This window comes from Notamacropus eugenii, chromosome 7 (genome assembly GCF_028372415.1).
Source record: "Notamacropus eugenii isolate mMacEug1 chromosome 7, mMacEug1.pri_v2, whole genome shotgun sequence".
Lineage (NCBI taxonomy): Eukaryota > Metazoa > Chordata > Mammalia > Diprotodontia > Macropodidae > Notamacropus > Notamacropus eugenii.
This window is the reverse complement of record NC_092878.1, coordinates 12,568,391-12,587,809: the sequence shown is the minus strand read 5'-3', so window position 1 is coordinate 12,587,809 and position 19,419 is coordinate 12,568,391. Positions and strand designations below refer to the sequence as shown.

At 39.6% G+C, this 19,419-nt stretch overlaps 1 protein-coding gene across 2 annotated transcripts in view; it reads left to right on the top strand.

The window, feature by feature from the left end:
• Positions 1-19,419, top strand: part of RPGRIP1 (RPGR interacting protein 1) — a 30,476-nt gene that overhangs the window by 9,072 nt on the left and 1,985 nt on the right. For both annotated transcript variants that reach the window (XM_072624078.1, XM_072624079.1), the window contains exons 5-11: positions 506-664; positions 1,486-1,603; positions 6,153-7,081; positions 9,293-9,398; positions 11,739-11,839; positions 15,357-15,549; positions 16,428-16,512. In XM_072624078.1, coding sequence (XP_072480179.1) covers positions 506-664; positions 1,486-1,603; positions 6,153-7,081; positions 9,293-9,398; positions 11,739-11,839; positions 15,357-15,549; positions 16,428-16,512 — 1,691 coding nt within the window. The remainder of the gene's footprint in view (positions 1-505; positions 665-1,485; positions 1,604-6,152; positions 7,082-9,292; positions 9,399-11,738; positions 11,840-15,356; positions 15,550-16,427; positions 16,513-19,419) is intronic.

Sequence of the window (19,419 nt, the reverse complement as noted above, 5' to 3'; positions counted from 1 at the left end):
GCTCTGGTCTTTAATGGTGGGTCAGTACCCTTTAAAAAAAACAAATAGTAAGAGAACAAGTGAACAGCCAAATAATCCGCATCCAAAGTCAAACACAAAATACAAAAAGCTGTAGGGAGTTTGAGAAAGGTGAAGATGGAGAACCTTGGAAAGCCAGAGCTCTAAACTATCTTTTCTCACCTTAATCCTATCCGGCTCCTCACAACTTTAGTGTACCCACTGCTATTTAAAATACAAGGGAACAAGGAAAATAGTAGCATCATAGGGTTATAGGATCATAGATTTAGAACTGGAAAGGACCTGAGGTGACCTCTTAAAGGCTCCTTCATTTTCTAGATAAGGAATCCAGAGACTAGAGAGGTTGCTTGGCATCAGGGCAGAGCTAGGATTGGAGCCCAGAGTACTTAACCGCAGTTTGTGCTGCCTCTTACAAAGAATATTGTGAGGCAAAATCTGCTGATGACATTCCACCAATGTTTTTTAACCAATTCTTTTCTCTTTGAAGACCCATGAACTGAACTCTCTACTAGAAATCCAAGAAGAGGAAAAGAACCTGTCTTGGGCTTACAATCAAATGAAGGCAGCACATGCAGAAACTGCACTAGAATTAAAGAAGATGAGAGACATGCTGCTTTTGCAGCATCAGATCAACAAACGTTATCAGGTGCAAAGAAAGAAGGGAACAGGAAGTGGGTGAATGTGAAGTATCACCATTTAAGAGAAGGGAAGCAAAGTTAAATAGGGACTGACGTATCCTGTGTTGTCATATGTGCCATTGTATCGCTGTCTGCAAAATTGATACCTCTTCCCATGGCAGAGGTTGAAAGACAACAGTGTTTTCATAAGACACTGGCAATAAGAGTAGATCAGGGAACAGCTACTGCATATGGGTAACGCGGAGGTCCACTTTTAGAAACCATTTTTTGCTGCTCTCAAGAACCTGACATTCCATGACACTACTACCTCAGTTGTTTCTGGGGGTGGTGCCATCCTTGAAGAATTCCCTGAAAAAGAAAACCAAATAAATAGCTACTCCTTTCTTGAAAAAGATACTGGCAGAATATCCCCTAGCCCAGTTTTTCCTGAACTCCTTAAAGCAGAGTTCTTCATCTGCAGTCCATGAACTTTTTCCCAATATTTTGATAACTATATTTTAGTATATTTTATTTCCTTTGAAATCCTGTGTATTTGAGGCAGCTAGGTGGTTCAATGCAGAGAACATCAGCTCTGGAGTCAGGAAGACCTGAGATCAGTTTGGCTTCAGACACTATCAGTGTGACCCTGGACAAGTCACTTAATGCCAATTGCTTCCAAAAAAAAAGAATCCTAAGTATTTTATGAATTAAAACACATTATTCTGGTAAGGGGTAGATCATCCTCACTAGAAAGCCATACATGACACAGAAAGGGTTAAGAACCCCTGCCTTAGAGTCTAAGCCATAATAATAAAAATTACAGAAAAGATGAATAATCATTTTGTTTCAGGATGAACTGGAAATTGTGAAGACAAAAGCTGATAATAGTGAGAGAGAGCACAAGGAGGAGTGGGAGAAGTTGAATCAACTGCTGGACCTCAAGAACAATCGAATTCAGCAGCTGGAAGGTAGTTCTGGAAATCACAGACTTAGTTAAAGCTTCCTCTGCCTTCTCCCAGCCTCTGCTCAGGGAACTGCTGTTTTCTCGGTGTGGGTTCCTTACTAACCCTACCTCCCTCTGTGATTTTCCTAAAAAGTCTCTTCTCGTGGTTTTTAAAATGTTCTGGATTCAAATTGTGCCTCCGGAGCTTACCACTTTTGAAATCTTTGGTCAAATAACCTCCCCGTCTTTATAAAACGAGAGGTTTGAATCAAGAGCCATTTATCCTGTCATCTTATTCATACTCTTAGCCTGGTAGAACAAGAGCTTGTTTCTCTCATTTATCCTGTCATTATGTTTTACTGTGTGCTATGCTATCGTACCCTCTCTGGGACTCAGTTTCTCAACTGTAAAATGAGGGGTTTCCACTGGCTTGAGTTCTCATGTAGCTTTCTAATTTAACATTCTTTAAGCTACATGAAGTAAGCTACAGAGGGAAATGGCTTCTGGTATTAAGGTCAGTCACTTTGTTTTCTTCTTGCTCTGTCCTCTTGTCTTGTAGTTTCTCCTTTAGAATCTGTACTACATCAAGCTGATGTAGGCTGAAGCTTCTGATTGGTGCCTGGTGGAAGGTAATGGTTCAGATGAGGTGGAAGGGCTGTATGTGGCTGCCAATATCCTATCAGTATTGCTTGTCTTTTTGTATTTTTCCCTTTCTAATTCATCTAAAGTGAAATTGTGCCTAATACTGCATTCAACAGAATAAAAATAAATCATATGCTCTCCTCTAGGCCCTCCCCTTGTCATTGAGGCACTGCAAAAGTTAAGCCATAAGGTCCCACAGGGCATTTTGTAACAGACCCTCTGTGGTGGTGGAGCTCTGTGATTAAATGTGCCTGTAACAGGCACATGGTAGTAGTCATATATGTCACATAGTCACATGTGGTTATAAGATATAGAGTCACCAGAGAGGAACTCTTTAAGAATGTGGTATACTTTGTTCTTTCTTCATTCAACATTCCAACCCTACTCTATTTGTTGGGAATAGTAAAGCTGAATTTCTTATAATGATCCTCTGACAAACCATGACAGTCATGGTCTCACTAGGTGGCACAGTGAATCGAATGCTAAGCTAGAGTGAACCAGGAAGATGAGTTCAAATCTAGCCTCAGACATCTATTAGCTGTATCATCCAGGGCAAGTCACTTAACCTCTGTTTGCCTCAATTTCCTCAGTCGCAAAATGAGGAATAATAACCCCTAGCAAGAAGGGGTGTTGTGAAGTTCAAGTGAGATAATATTTGTAGGATGCTTAGCATAGTGCCTGGCACTAATTGGTGCTTATCTTGCCCCCTCCCCATTTGTCCAAAACAGTCTCATCTGGTTGATGAAATCATACATAAAATATTTTTCTGAGCTTGATGTATATATTACCTTCAATATTTACTTTTCAATCCATTTGGTCAATTCTCTCAGAAGAAGGCACGGGTTTTTTTTGACATGTGACGGATTTCATAACTGAAGTTAAAAGACTCCCAGACATAATGCTTTGCCCTAGAGTCACTCTGTTGCTTGAATGGCCACTGTCAGTCCTTTCCTGTTTCTACCAGTTAGTTTACTACTCAGCTCTTGAATGAAAAGGTAGTTTTCTTTCCCCTTCAGCACAGCTCAAAGATGTGGCTTATGGTACCCTGAGGTTTCCGTTGCGTCTGGAAATGCCAGTCCACAGGGAGAATATGGTGGACTGTCTTCAGCTGCACCAAGGAGAAAACCTTTTTGAACTGCACATTCACCAGGCCTGCCTGTCACCAGCAGCCCTGTCCCAAGCTGGAGATGCCCAGCTCACCTCCTTCTGTACCTATTCCTTCTATGATTTTGAAGTCCATTGCACCCCTCTGGCGGTGGGGCCACAACCTCTCTATGACTTCACCTCCCAGTATGTGGTAAGAGCAGATTACCCTTTCCTGAACTATTTACAAGGGGCTTTATCCCAAATTAACCTCCATCAGACTGCAGCTCTTGACCACAATACCCTTGCCGTTGGCTGGCTCCGTTTTGACAAAGTGCTAGAGACAGTGGAGAAGGTCCACGGTACTGCCATTCTTACTGGTAAGTGCCTCCCCTGGCTTTCCCACTGCTCTTAGTCTTAGTGTAGATTTTCCCAAGTTCCCCGACTCCTCTTGAACTGTTTTTACAATATCTTCCTTTGTTTCTCAGCCGTGTTATTACCTTTGTTTCTTCCATGCATGTCCCACTTTCTGGTCTCCAGGAAATAATGGAAAGGACTTTGGGACATTGGATTACTGGATGAGGCTGAAATTCCCTGTAGCACACTGCCTACAGGCATACAATAAACAATTAAAAGCTCAAGCATACCTGTCTGCTAAGGTGCTTAGGGCCAGGAAGGCTCAGCCAGAGGAGGTGAGGAGAATGTACCAACATATTTCAAAGGAGCTATTGCCCAGCAGCTTCTCAGAACAGCACGAGCCAAGTTCATGCGATTCCCCTAGCCTTAGTCAAGTGTTCTGAGCTCATTGCCAATAGTGGCTCTCATTCAAAAGGATAAGTCCCACTTTTCAGTCTTCATTCTTAGAAAATGCATTTTGTTCATGGAACATTAAGGAAGGATGAAAAAAGTATGTAAAATGTACTTTGAACTTATTTTTTAAAAGATATTTTGTGGGTATAAGGTCTTCATTTCTCTCTCTGTCTAGCCTTGAAGAGTGCACACAGTATGCTCCCTGAATTTAGATGCAAGATATCCTTAATCACTTATCTTAGATTCTCTACTTGATTGAGCTTGCACTAAGTTTGAGAGTAGAGTTCTCCTTAAAGTTGCTTTTCTGGGCCAGTTGTTTTTTTTTTTTTAGAAGAATCCTTTTTTTTTTTTTAAATTTTCACAGTCATTCTGTGCCAGTTTTAAAGACTAAAGACATAAATAAGCAGGTTTGTTGTAATCACCATCAGCAGGAAAAATTTCAGGAGGTCACATTCTCTGCTGGGCAGTACTCTGATCTGCTTGTCACAATTCCAGAAACCCACTAGCTTTTCCACAACCAATGACCTACCTCTTTCCAGTCCAGATCAGAGACTTTCAAGCATAGGAATCAGTTGTGGGTGGAAATCATCAGGTGCTGCAACCTCCAGAGTCGACGTCTGGGTACACAGCCTAGCCCATATGCTATCTACCAATTCTTCACCTTTTCTGATCATGACACACCCATCATTCCTGCCAGCAACCATCCCTACTTTGGTGATCAGGCCAGCTTCCCAGTGCACATGACCTTGGAATTGGATCGCTATCTCAGGCAGACGGTCCTGCCTATATATGTGTTTGATGACAACGAATCGGAGCTAGGCTGGTTCCTTGGCAAAGTTCAGGTACCTCTGCTGCCTCTTGCACAAGATAAAGCCATTCAAGGTGAGGGCTTAATGTTATTGGACCATTCTCCTTACTCCCAAGCTATCTTTATTTGCTTGCTTGAAATAATGCAGGCTGAAAAAATAGCTACAAAATAGACAGCAAGATTTCATCAAGAACAATGGAAGACATTAATTCATTGCTCTATGGATCCCTTATAGAAGAACCCAGGACTTTTCTGTTTTTTACCAGAAACATAAATTAAACAAAATCCCTACAACTTGGTAGAGCCAACTTGAATGCCACACTTTATCTTTGATATGAAGTGATCAAAGCTTTATAGTAGTGATTCCTAGGATTTTTCCTAGTTTAGTCTTTCTACTTTTCAGTTTGAGGTCTAATGTTTCTTATTACATGATAATGAGCTGTGGCATTAAATCATTCCCTCATTTTGCTTTCTTCATTTTTTAAAACTCCAGACAATAGCCATTATTATTCTTACATGTATCCTTTCCCCTAAATTCAATTTCCTAGCTATCTCTTTTCCTAAATAGTAGAACTGATCTCATTCCTTTCTATCCTCATCTCGGTACCCCTTCACCCTAACTCCCTCTCCCTTGTGCAATCTTTCTGAATGTAACTCTGGGAAGATGGGTATGGAAAAGAGTGTATAGAGGAGTGGGGGTGGTAGGATCAGGAAGCACTGATGCCAGCACCAACTTGGCTTAGCTGGATTTGGAGACATTCATATTCTAGCTCTGCTAATTTACCTGTGTGACCTTGAGAAGATCACTTTACCTTTAAGTCTCTTATTTTCTCACTTGAAAATGGCATTACAGATTAGCTCTAAGTTCCCTTCCAGCTTTAAATCTATAACACTAGGATACTTCTATGTGGTCTGGTTAATTATCAACACCATGATTACGTGAGTTATCACGAGTTACCTGAATCAAAGGTATTCCTCAGTGGGGGCTCCTAGAAAGCAAGCCATATTCCTGTACCTCTTTTCCCACCTAGAATGCTTACATTGTTTCACTCTCCTGTAAATTCAGTAATGTGTGATGCAATTCCTGAGTAATATTAGCCAGTAATATTAACCAATATTGGCTTATGTGATGGACCTTCATTTTATTACCAAAAAAACCTAGATTAATTCACACCTGAAGGAAAGTTGTAATATCCAGACTTTGATATCTATTCATACCCGTGTGTTTCAGGTAACTTCAACCTCAGTAACCCTATGGGGAAACCCAATGGAACCATTGAACTGAAATTGGAATGGGAGTCTCATTACCTTTCTCCAGAGAGTTTACTGAAGCCAGCAATCCAGTCTGTTGAAAATGACAACAAGGCACCCCTGTCTGTGGAAAATTACAATGAAGCACCTTTATCTGTAGAAAAACACAATGAGGCAAACCTGCAAGTAGAAGATTACAATGAGGCACTCCACTCTATAGAAAACAAAGAGATAGACTTGCATATAGAACATTACAATGAAGCACCCCTGTCTGTGGAAACTTACAATGAGGTACCCCTATCTGTGGAAAATTCCGAGGCACCCCTATCTGCAAAAAAGTGCAACGAGACAAACCTATCTGTAGAAGATTACAATGAGGAAGATTTGTTTATGGAAAGTCATAATGAGGCCAACCTGCATATAGAAGATTATGAGGAAAGTCTGCCTATAGAAAATTTCAAACTAAACTCATCCATAGAAAATAATGATGAAGCAAATCTGTCTAAAGAAAACTGTGACAAGGCAAAACAGTCTATTGAAAACTGCGATGAGGCCAAGCTGACTATAAAACACTGCGACAAGGAGGCCAAGCTGTTTATAGAAAATTGTGAGGAGGAGGCCAAGCTGTCTATAGAAAACTGTGAGGAGGAGGCCAAGCTGTCTATAGAAAACTGCGAGGAGGAGGCCAATCTCTCTATAGAAAATTGTGATGAGGCCAACTTGTCTATAGAAAACAGTGACGAGGAGGCCAACGAGTCTATAGAAAACTGCAACGAGGCAAAACAGAATATAGAAAATGACAATGAGATGCCCCTGTTGGTAGAAGATAAAGCATCTGAACCTATAGAAAATTATAGTGAGAAACCTATAGAGATTCCAATTGAAGAAGAAAACATTTTATTTCACCAGGTAGGGAGCCCTTTGCATGTTCTAGTAAGGAATGAGGAAGGTGAAATTGTTATGGTGACTGGGGTGAAAGGAAAGTGTTTTTCATATACTAGGTGCTTAATATATATTTGTTGAATTGTTACTGAAAATACTGTATCAGTACCATTCAATTCATTAAACATTAGTAAAAAACAAAACAAAACACAAATCTACTATGTGCCAGATACGGTGCTAGGTGTTGGGCTACAAAAATTGCCAAATATTTTATGCATTTTGTAGTTGTTTGGAATGAGAATTCCTATTCTTCACTCCTGTATTTAGCTATTATTACATAGAAATGCTGGTGATTATATGGGTTCATTTTGCGCTTGTTATTTTATTGAAACTACTGTCTAAATTAGTTTCTTTGCTGATTCCTTGGGGTTTTCTAAGTAAACTACCATGTAATTAGCAAAGAGAGAGTGCTTTATCTTTTCTTTGCCTATGTTTTTATCTTTAATTTCTTTCTCTTATTGCCTTCACTAGCATTTCTGGAACTAGTCAAATGACAGCATGGAAAGGGGATCATCTTTGTTTTACTCTTATATTTATCAGGAAACAGATGCAAGAACAAAACCAGAACAGCTCTTGTTCTTGAGGAGCTCACTCTCCATTGGGGGGAAGAGTGAGATGTGTAATATAGAAATTTAAATGCAAAATGTGTACAAAATAACTTATGGGAGGAAGATAGCTAGGAGATAAGATCAGTCTTCTGTAGGACATGACATTTGAAGGAGACCAGGGATCCTGTGAGGCATTCAAAAGACAGTCATTCAAAAGCACAGGGGAAGGAAACACAGAGGGCATCCTTTTCAGAGAACAACAAGGAGACCAGCTAGACTGAAGTGTAAAAATGTATAAAGGAGAGTAATTATATTGAACCAGCAGAAGAATTTGTCTTTTATCTTAAGTGTAAGAGGGAGCTTCTAGAGAAAGGGGGTGTCACATTTGGATTTGTGTTTTAAGAACACCACACTGGCAACTCAGAAAAACTGTTGTGTTTCAGGAATGGCTCTTTGGCAGTTACCATACATAGAAAATATGTACTGGAGGAAGGTGGCCGATTAGGAGGCTGCTGCAAATAGTGTAACCTGGAGATGATAAATTCCTGAACTAGTGTGGAGGCAGGGTAAGTGGAGAGCACCAGAATGATGCAGGAGATGTTGAAGAGATAGAATTGTCAAGATTTAGTGATTGATTGGATAGGAGTGTTAACAGTCAAAGATGACACTGAGGTGTGGTGAACCTGTATACCTAAAAGAATGATGGTAACTTAAATAGAAATAAGGAATAAGAAAGTTAGGTAGGTTTTAGAAGAAAGATAATTCCATTTTGGATATGTTGAGTTTGAGATGTATATGAGACATAGAGGATAGAGATGTAAAGCAAGCAATAGGTTACGTGGGACTAGAGTTCAGGAGGGGAAATGAAGGCCAGATCAGTAGATTTAGTAGTCATCTGGATAGAGATGATAATTGAACTCATAGAGGAGAGAGATAGAAACAGAGAGAAATAGAGACAGAGATTCAGAATAGGACTAACTCCTGGGCTACAACAAAATAAAGTGGGGTGGGGCATTGATGATGGTTCAGCAAAGGGAATTAAGAATTAGTTGGCCAAGTAGGTTGCAGAAAATCAAAGAAAGATCATGAAAACCCAGGGAGGAGGGAATATCTGGGAGGGAGGAAGTCAGTTCAGCACAACTATTTGGTTTCACTACAGAGAACAGTCATCGTTTTTGTTTCTCAGTTCTTCTGGAGTAGAGAAATGACATCTAAAATGAATTTGAAAATCTCTATTTTAGACATTATAGTTGTGGAAATTTCCTCCCCTAACCCTTCTGAAAAGAGTTAGATGACTTCCATTGCTAGTATAACTGAGTCTAACCTGCAAGAAATACAAAATAAACATTTAGATTTAGAAAAAAAAGGAAAGGAAGCCTCAGGTTGAAAGCTATTTGAGAATAAAATATGGCAGGAAAGATGAGTAGAAAGTAAAATCCTAGTTTTGATTTCCTGATTGGAAATTGATTAGAGATGAGAGCTAAAGGGGGGAGGGTAAGAATACCTCCCCCTAGTCCCAGCATTAATTGAGCACCTGTTGCTTAGTTGCTACTGTTTAGACCTGATGGCCATGGAGGAAATAGACTGAAACTGCTGCCAGCTGTTCTATGATGAGTGTCTTTTTCTGAAGGAGGTGAATGAGAAGAAATTGTCAGATGCTACTGATGATGCAGAAAAAGAGCCAGAGGAATGTTACCCAGAAGTAAAGCAGCAAGAGTCTCCATCTCCTGGCATTGGTATTGTCTCTTTTAAAATCTAGTTTTACCACGTGATCCTTAACCACTAAGGAAACTTAGTTAATCCTTTCCTAAACTATTCAAGCCTCTATTTTTACTAAAGAACAAAAGTCCGAGACCTCATGCTGTGGTAATAATCTGATGGAGTTGGTAACCCATAGTCAGGCTAATCACAAGTTTAGCGTTAGCATCTTAATTAATTATTATGCTGTGAGTTATCCCTAAAACCCATGAATTACTGAATTGGGAAGAGCAGAGGGGGAAAGTGTGTTTAACTAGCTAATTACAGGAAAATCCATCTTCATAGGGTTTAGGGAACCTTAGAGAACATTCAGTAAAACTGAGACTCAGGTTATATACCTTACTCAAGGTTCAAACATGGGAAAGCCTTAAAATTCTCAAAGGAGAATTGTGAGACTGTATAGAATTTTTTCTTACTGGTAAGAAACAAGCGTCTCTGAACCATGACTCAGCTCTTCTTTCCAATAGTGAGGGAGCCCTTTACAGGAAATTATCTCAGGAATGCCTAATCTTGGATCTTAAATATTCTTTATCTATGCCCTTGGCTACTAGCTTGTAAAAACCAAATGAACTGCTCTTAAGATAGGGAGTGTTATCTAATAGACTTCATCTATCTAACATGTTCCTTCCATCCATTTCCACATTCCTTTTAATCTGCCCGGTATCCATTGGCTTTCTGTTCATGGAGAATATAGTTGATAAGTAGAGATAAAGGAAATTCTAAGAAGATCAGGGACCAGCTATTTAATTTATAAGTGAATGTAGAAAGGGAGGCTGTCTTGCTTTTTATATATAAGGTAAAGACTATAAGCTTCTTGTGGCTAAGGATTGCTTCACTTTAGTTTTATATCTGAAATGCTTAGCATAACATCCTGCACATAGGTATCTGATACATGTTTGTTGAATTAATTAGATAGACCAAAGCAGAACTATTTGCACCTTCCTATTCTTTCCAATAACCCTCTTTCTCCTGGACCTCAAATGATCAAGAGTAGCTCTTTTCTTTGTGTCAGCACCCCAGTCACACTGGACACAAGCCAAAAATCTGTAGTACATTGGTCCTGGAAGAAGTGCTACCCTTAATCAACAAACATGCCAGGTGTTGGGAAAACAAGGACAAAATGAAGCAGTCTTTCTCCTCATAGAGTTGACAGTCCTGGCTCTTATAATAGATACGTGGGCTTCGTCAAGTCACCTAATCTCTGTTTTCTGAGCAGTAAAATGGGGATAATAATATTTTTGCTACTTTCCTCAGAAAGTTGTCTGTTATGAGGAGTGGGCTTTGTAAATCCTAAAGCTCTATAGAAATGTGAGTAGAATAGCTCTGGAGGAGGCTTCCCAGCATACTGGAAAGAAGTATTGGTTCTAGAGTTAGACAACCTGGTTTCAGATCCCAGCTCTTGGGATAACTTCCTGCCTAAGTTGCATTGGTCAAATCTCTTAACTGATGTGGCCTCAGTTTCCTCATCTGTAAAATGAGGGAGTTGAATGAAATGATCTTTGTGGTCTCTTTCAGCTTCAGATATATGATTCTATGAGCCTATGTTACTGTTGCTCTTATTTTCAGCGAAGCATTATGGGCATGATATATTTTAAGAAAAGAAGCAATTTCTATTTAACGTAAAATGGCTGTTCTTAGTTAATAATGGTCTAATGGCTATTGTGGAAGATACCACAGAAGAAAGGAATGTGCCTTGTTTAAACTCATATGTGCCTCTAGTTTTGTAGCATTTTCATATGCTGTATTAAGATAGGAACCAGCTTTATTTGAGATCTTCCTGTCTCTGGGCCTCCAAATACTTCAGGGTAGATCTGAAACAAGGCCTTGTAAAAGCCTTGGCAGGATTTTAGTATCCCTGGGTGTGACTATTTATTGACTGGAGGATTTGCTGCCTCATGTGCAACTTGGTTTATCATAAAATGCCTAGGTGACACAGAATCCTCTCCTGGCATGAAAATTATTTTTAAAAAGTGTAAAAGTTTCCTGAACTTGTGTCCAGGCAGTTCCCTGCATGTTTGCAGCCTCTGCTTCTGGCATACATATTGCCTCTCCTTATCTTTGTCCTATACTGGAGCCCTTACTGAAGGATTTTTCTTTCCTGTTTCAGAAATATGCATGTGATAGTTAGAAAAGTTTCAGAATGAGTGAAACTTTGTGAAAAGAGACTTTACATCTTTGCAAAATACAGTGCATTTCTGGATGCTATGACCTTATGACCTAAAACCAAACAATGGGGTGGAGAAGTGTGTACTGGACCTTTTGTTGGGAAGGATGGGTTATCTGGCACAGAGATATAACTCCAACCTTTTCTACGGCAGCTAATCCACCTTCTGAACAAGCCGATGACGTCAGTGAAACCCAGACAACAGACAGTGATGACGTCATCGTGGCACCCCAGACTCAGAAAAGGCCTAAGACGGTAAGTCAGTCTGGAGATAACTAATGAGGGTGAGACAAGATGGTATAAATTTTGATAACAAGTTATATTTAAATGAAGGAATAAAAAGCAGCAGCAAGCTCTACTTCTTATTTGTCTATCTCAAAATCTGAGACAATGTGGTGCAGTGGGTAGAGAGCTGGCCTTGAACTCAGGAAGATTTAGGTTCAAATCCCTCTTCAGACATAGCCTGACTATGTGACCCTGGACAAGTCACTTCACTTCTCAATGTTCTTGGCTCTAAGACTCTTTAGGTTGCACACAAGGGACTAACCTGTGTTGGTAAAGGGAGTTTCCCCAACCAGCGTTTCCTTATATCACAAGTGGTTTAGTTTTTATCCTAAAAAATTATGAAGTCATACTATTTCTAGAGTTCCTGAGGCCCTCCGTAGGCATCTAGTCCAGTTCTGTGTTAGTGGAACATCAACATTACTTAGTCAAGTTTGAATTATGCTATGTTGGAGATCTAGTGTGCTGCTTACTATGTGCCAAAATGATTATTTTATTTTATTAAATGAACTCTACCTATGAGGGCAAACCACCTACAAGGACTGATCTTTCTACTCCACTCTGTATCAAACTGAAAGCAATTTTAGAGTCCGGAGTGTGCTTCTGGATTGTCTCTTCCAGGTTCCTCACAGGTCACATACATATATATACACATACATGCATACATATGTATATGTACCTAAATGTGTATATATGTGTATGTATATGTACATATGTATGTGTATATATAATATATTATATCACGGTCATATCAGAAATAAAAAAACTGGTACAAAACATTGGAACAATAGTAAAGAGAAGAATTAATATATGGACATGATTTAGGAACATATTTGTTTTATTAGATTTTTTTTAAAAAAAAGATCAGAAAATCACTATTACTGTGAGCCTTGTGCTTTGCTAAAAAGACACATATTGAAACGGTGCAGCTTAAAAATAAATTGTACCTGTATCACTTGCATCAGGCATCTGTCAAAACTCTGTGTCTGCCCCAAGTGGACTGGTAATCATTGGGGTTCTCATGAAGTAAAATGGGGAATACTGAAAGAAGAATCTTCCTTAGTTAGTAGAGATAAGAAGTAGTAAGTAGGGGGTGTAACAGCTGGGAAGAGTAGGATGATTTTTGGTAGAGAGGCAAGGGGAAGGTTTAGAAAAGTGGTGTCTGCACAGAGAAAACATTTCATTTCTACCTTCATTGCTACAGATTTCTAAAAGTGGTCAGTAAGTATTTAATAAATATCCATTGTGCTTTTCTAAATGAAGTATATGAAAGGGTTCTTGTCCTCAAGGATTGTACTATTGTCGTAGTAAAAAGAGCACTGGGTTTGAAATTAGAAAACCTGGATTTGAATTTTGATTCTTTCATCTTCCTTTCTACTGTAATATTGTAAATTTTATGTTAACTAGTTGGGAATAGGTTTCCCTATTGCCATGCATACATTTTCCGAGGGTCTCTGTGTAGAATCTGTGATACAAGAATGTTGAGAGAAAGAAAATAAGTCAGGGAAGGTCTGATAACCAACCATCAATATTTCCCGGAGATGGATCTCAACCCTTAATCACTTAGAGCCTCGAATATTCAGGTTCCTCTGGTAGAGTTTGCCATTCCCCAGTCATGACTGCCAGTTTTTTTCCCTCTCTCTTCTCCCAACCTCCTATCATTCCTCATGATCTTGGCTCTGTAAATGACAAGGCCATTTGGTTCATGAATTCCCTGGCAAAGAATGGCGCCATCTCATGCAAGATGAGAGCAAAGCTTGAGAGCCATCTTTTTTCTTCCGACCTCTACATCCCTTTTCTGCCTTCCTTTGCATCTCCATTGTCCACCATTCCAGCCCCCATTCCCATCTCCAAGCATATCTCTGGGCAAGAACACTCTTTTATTATCCTCAGTCACTCACAGAGGTGGAAGGGGAAAAGATTCTGGTACTTGCTTCATATCGTTTCAGAGGAGGCCTCCTTGTCTAAAAATAATCCCCACACTACCTAGGATTCTACTAATTAGTGATTCAGTTGGGTTACAAATATTAAACATCTCCTAGCTATAAAATAATATGTGTAATATTTCAAGAGTGAGAAGGTCATTTATACCTTAGATTAGTAGATTAGTTTAATCTGGTTATTTTCCTAATACTTAGATGGAATGGGAATTTTGATAAGAGGGAAAAGGAACACTTTGGTAGTATGCAAGCTTAAGTTGGGTATCACAGAGGAGGTTGTTGATAGTTACCAGGCTTCATGAGGACCCCAAACTCCTAGGGATTTGATGATAAGGGTTTAGAAAGAAGGTATCATTGCCTGGGTAGTGAGGTATGGTATAGTGGATAGAATGCAGGGCCTGAAGTCAGTAAGACTCATCTTCCTGAGTTGAAATCCAGCCTCAGATGCTTAATTAGCTGTGTGACCTTGAGCAGATGACTTCACCCTGTTTGCCTTAGTTTCCTCTTCTGTAAAATGATCTTGAGAAGGAAATGGCAAACCACTCCAGTATCTGTGCCAATAAACCTCCATACGGGGCCACAAGGAGTCAGACATGACTGAAAAATGACTGAAAAACCCCAAAATAGGCATTATATACAAATTGTATATATATCCGAGGATATCCTACGTAGATTCCAAACAGAAGAGGGAATACCATTATCAGGTGCATTTTTCTCCAAATTCTATATGTAGATGCTACTGCATCAATTGTACGGATTATGTTACAGAGCCCTATTAATGACATACACACTAATTCAAAAGAGATAGGCCTAACTGTCTAGATTGGAAGACTAAAATGGATGAATAAATGCATAGTGCCTAGACTGTGACATCCAGATGGATGAGGGACCAAGTGAGTGTACGTCTATCTTGGGACAGGTACTGAGCTGGCCCAGAATATGAAAGATGGCATGGCACTGTCAGTGATTTTAAATTATTCCCTGCCTGCATTTTAGTTACAAAATTCTCCCAGTGATGCTACATGTCTGTGAATCATGCAGTGGCACAATCTCAAACAAATCAAAACTGAGTCATCTGATGGGTAACCAGAGAGATGGAGAGTAAGTAGAAGCAGGCTGAAGTCGATTTACCAGGGATGACTTTTATATTGTAGCCAAAGTGAAAGAAGACATTTTTCAACATCAATTGTAATATTCAAACTTGTTCTATAATGATGTGAGACAGTTATTATTTAGACAAGTATTTTTTAAATCTACCTGAGCAGAAAGTTTTCCCAGCTCTCCCTGAATGTGTACATAGCAAGCAGATGCTTAGTGAGGGACTGGGACAGAAAACTTCTGAGTTTTGTATATAGATTTTCCACGAATTAACTGAGTATTTATATACCACGTCTCAAGGCCATAGTTTTGCCACCTGTGACCTGGAAATGATACCATGCTTCTGCTATAGGGCTCAGAGGGATGTTGCTCGTTAACCACATATAAAACGTATAATACCTAGAGTGTGGGAGAAAGCAGAGAAATGGAGATATTTTTCTTTTTCTTGTCAGAATTCAGACAAGATTTGCATTGAAATTGTGTCACTGGCCTTTGACCCCGAGGCTGAAGTGATGTCTGATGAGAGCATCCAGCAGGTGTATGTGGAGTACAGATTTCATGATCTGCCCTTGTCAGAGACGGAGACACCTGTATCCCTTCGGAAACCCAGGGCAGGAGAAGACATCCACTTTCATTTCAACAAAGGTAAAAACCAACCTTCCTGCTGTTCAGGCAGATTCCCTCTGGTCAGAGGTCCTGTGGATTCAATGGGGGAAAGAACCTGATAAAACTCAGGCTGAGAACTTTCTCTAATTTGTCCTGATGGATTATTCTGGTCCTTTAATAGATACGGTCTTAAGACTATCAAGGTGGTGGTAGTGATGGTGATGAATTATCTGTGAAAGAATCTACATTATCAGATTACCATGACTACCGAGTGCCTCCTAGGAGTACTCTAAACTGGGTTTATGTGGTAGGAAAAAAAATCTGTTATCTGCCAGACCACATGGCTACTACTAAGAGTTCCTAGGATTTTATTATGTCCCAGACCAGGGGTAAAGAACATGCAGCCTTGAGGCCACATGTGGCCCTCTAAGTCCTCAAGTGCAACCCTTTGACTGAATTCAAACTTCACAGAACAAATCTCTTTAACAAAAGGATTGGTTCTGTAAAACCAATCAAAAATTAAAATCTGTAAAACTCAGTCAAAAGACTGCACCCAAGGACTTAGAAAGCTACCTGTGGCCTCAAGTTCCCCACTCTTGTCCCAGACCTTTACTTGGACAGTTTGGAAGATGCATTTGGCTTTTTGTTCTATGAGAAGCAAAGTGATAAAGTAGAAAGAGTCCTGGACTTGTAGTCAGAATTGGATTCTAATTCTACCTCAGGTACTTAGGAGCTGTGAGACCATGGGCAAGTCACTTGATTGCAGTTTCTCTATCTGTAAAATGGGAATAGTAATGCTGGCACGACCTACTTCTCAGGGTGGTCATAGAGAAGTCTTTTGTAAACTTCAACATGCTAGATAAATGTGATCTGGATATTGTGAACAAAACTTAGGTTTCCCTTTGTTTTGTATACAGTGATAGACCTGAACCCAGTGGAACACAGAGACCGAAGGAAGTTTCTCTTTTCCATGTTGCAAGAAGAAAATCCTGAGCAGAGGCAGTAAGTACCTCCTACCTACTCTTGGGGAGTGGAGCTATGCTGTAGCAGGTTCTCTGCCTAAAGCCTATGTCTCACACTGCTGGATACACAGGGTGTCCCTTTTCAAGTTCATTTTCCTTTGATTTCCACATTCCCTGAAATCTGAGTATCGAGAGATTAAATCTCAGTTGTTTGTGGCAAGCTTACTCCAGTAGTACAGTTTACCTCCTCATGTGTGCCCCAACCATTGGTGGTGCTGATTTTGCTGGTGTTGTACAAGCCAAACAAGAGACTATATGCCTGACTTCCCTCTTCAACCTTTATATTCCAAGGCAGTTTGATCTGTCCAGCATATAATAATGATAGCCCACAAATGCTGGATCTATGTTTTACTATGAATTTCTATTTACATTTTTTCTTTGTAGGTTTAGAATTTTTTTTTTAAAAAAAAGCATTTGTAAATTTAATAATCTTTAACAAAACCTCCCCAAAAATATAAAACAAGGTAAAGTTTTAAATGTGAAACACTTGGGTATGAAGGACTATTAATTCATAGGCTACACATATGAAGGGTTTTTCCATTAAGGAGGTGATCTAGAGCAGATGCTGCAGACAACTGGAAAAAATGAGATTTGATATTATTACCCCCAGAAAAAGATGATGGAGGAAGCCATAATAACCTCTGTGCTGGCTTTATCATCTCAGAAAAAGTTTCTGAGAATGATTTATACATTTATACATATCCTTGATGAAAATATGAGAATGGAATTAGTACTTTTACAAATGACTTCATGTAAGAGAGAACACATCTTCATGTCACAAAATTACTTGAAGGGTGTAGGGAATACAAAATTTCAGTTTATTTTAATAAAAAATAATTGATTCAGTGCAAAAGGCAGTCTTAAATGCTCTCATCCAAAAAGTCATCCCCCTTGCATATGTTATGGTCACTCTTTCTATAGTACTTTGAGATAATGCCTGTCATCAGTGTCAATAGTGATGTAAGATGGGGTGGAGAGATGCTTCTGAAAGGTGTTTACTCCTATCATTGAGGATAAATTTCAGATTCCAAATGGATAATGGATCCCTTTCAGGTGGTGAGGTACTCCAGATGCCCTTGTGTGTAGGTAATATTGTGCTGACCGTATCAAAGGCCTTCTTAATGATGTTTCTGTCACCTCAAAAGAGGTCAACATAACATTCTATACAGGTGAAAACAAATGAACAAAGCATGCTTACTGTCCAGACTGAGATATTCCTTTGGAAAGTCTGCTCACTGAATTATTCTGTTAGAGCTTATATCTTGGGCTAGTTATTAAAAGGAGGGTAAGAAATCTTATTTTGTCGAAGGAAAAATAGGATATTTTGCACAGCAGGAAAACACTGCAGCGCTTTCAACAATCCTAAACTTCTCCTTTGATGCAAGAGATAAATTTTTTAACAATGGGTTGTAACTGAGGAGGGGAATCGGGGAGTCACTGTGCTTTCAAGACTTGGCTTAGTGGGCTCCTCTAAGTCCAAAAAAGTTGAGCCCTATTCCTACCTTCGGACCAAATATCAATATTCTTCCAGTGATGTTAAATAGCTATGAACCATGGAAAACCACAATCTGTGAAGAATAAAAATTGCAAATGTGTAAGTATCCTTAGCTTCGTGGTAGTTTAGAGCTTGATGCAATAAGCACAAGGCCATCTGGCAAACAGGAGCGTCTGAAGGATCTTCCCCATCCACAGGGAAACTAGCTTTAATTTCTCCAAAAGGGAATCGAGAAGCGCATAGCTGGGCCAAAGGAGGCGATAGAATAGGATGGCTTGCAAGCCAGAACACTGAAAGAGCTTCTCTAATAAAGTATGACTGGAAAAAGAAGTGGATCATGTTGCGGGAGAAGAGAGTAATGAACAGCTCAGTACATGGGGAAGGTTAAAATGCCTGGAGGAAAGCTGTCAACAGCCTGGGGGGATTTCCTGAAGTCCCGCAGGATGGGTGATGTTCTGCATCACTAGGGTTAACATCCCTATCTACAACAATCACAGGTCCACTGAAGCAAGCTTTTCTCTCCCCTTCTTTTGGAATAGATGTAACCCACCTTGTTTTTGTTCTTATTTTTTGCTTTGCCCACTGTTGCTATGGCATGCTTTGGCTTCTAGGCTCTTCATCCAAATGCTGCCACCACAGCCATTTGAAACTGAAGGTGAGGAGCCTGGAGCTTCAAATGACCAGGGTGCCCCCTTTCGAGACTGGTGGTACTGCTAGGGAACCTTTCAAGGTCCAGAAAAAGCTGGACTCTTCTTGCTTTGGCTTCTCCCTTTTACCCACAGGCTTGTTTTGAGTTTTTGTCAGTTTCTTTGCTTTAAAAAGCACCTTTTCTTTTTTTACCTGTAACTGCAGTTACCTACATAGACATAGACTCTTGTCAGTGTCTGGGAGCCAGTGGAGCTCCAATACAGCTCTCTTATCTAGCTATTGTCTGCAACTTCAAGGCTGGGCTTGCTTCCTCTGCCCTTGCCCAGTTTGAATACTTTATTGTTCTTTGGCCTGTTCTGAAGAAAGTACTTTGTTTCCCAGGGGTGGTAGAAATGGGAGTGATAAATAAACATGAGTTATTAAAAAACAAATCTTTCTCTAATCCTTCCACCTTTTGTCATGTTCTTTCCATTACTGAGCCAATGTGATAGAACATTTATTTGGGTTTGATCTTGGCTCTGTCAGTAACTAGTTTGTATAAAATCGTTTAGCCTCTCTGGGCAATCTGTTATTTTGTAAAAAGATTTTGAAGGTATCTCCTGGTGCCAAGAGTCTGATCTTGATTTCTGTCTTTTCCTTGCTTACCTCTCCTCAAGACAGTATTTTGTGAGGTTTTCTAACCCTGAAAGACAATCCACTAAGACATTTAAAAAAATAAATGATTCTGCTTGTCCCTGAAGAGGT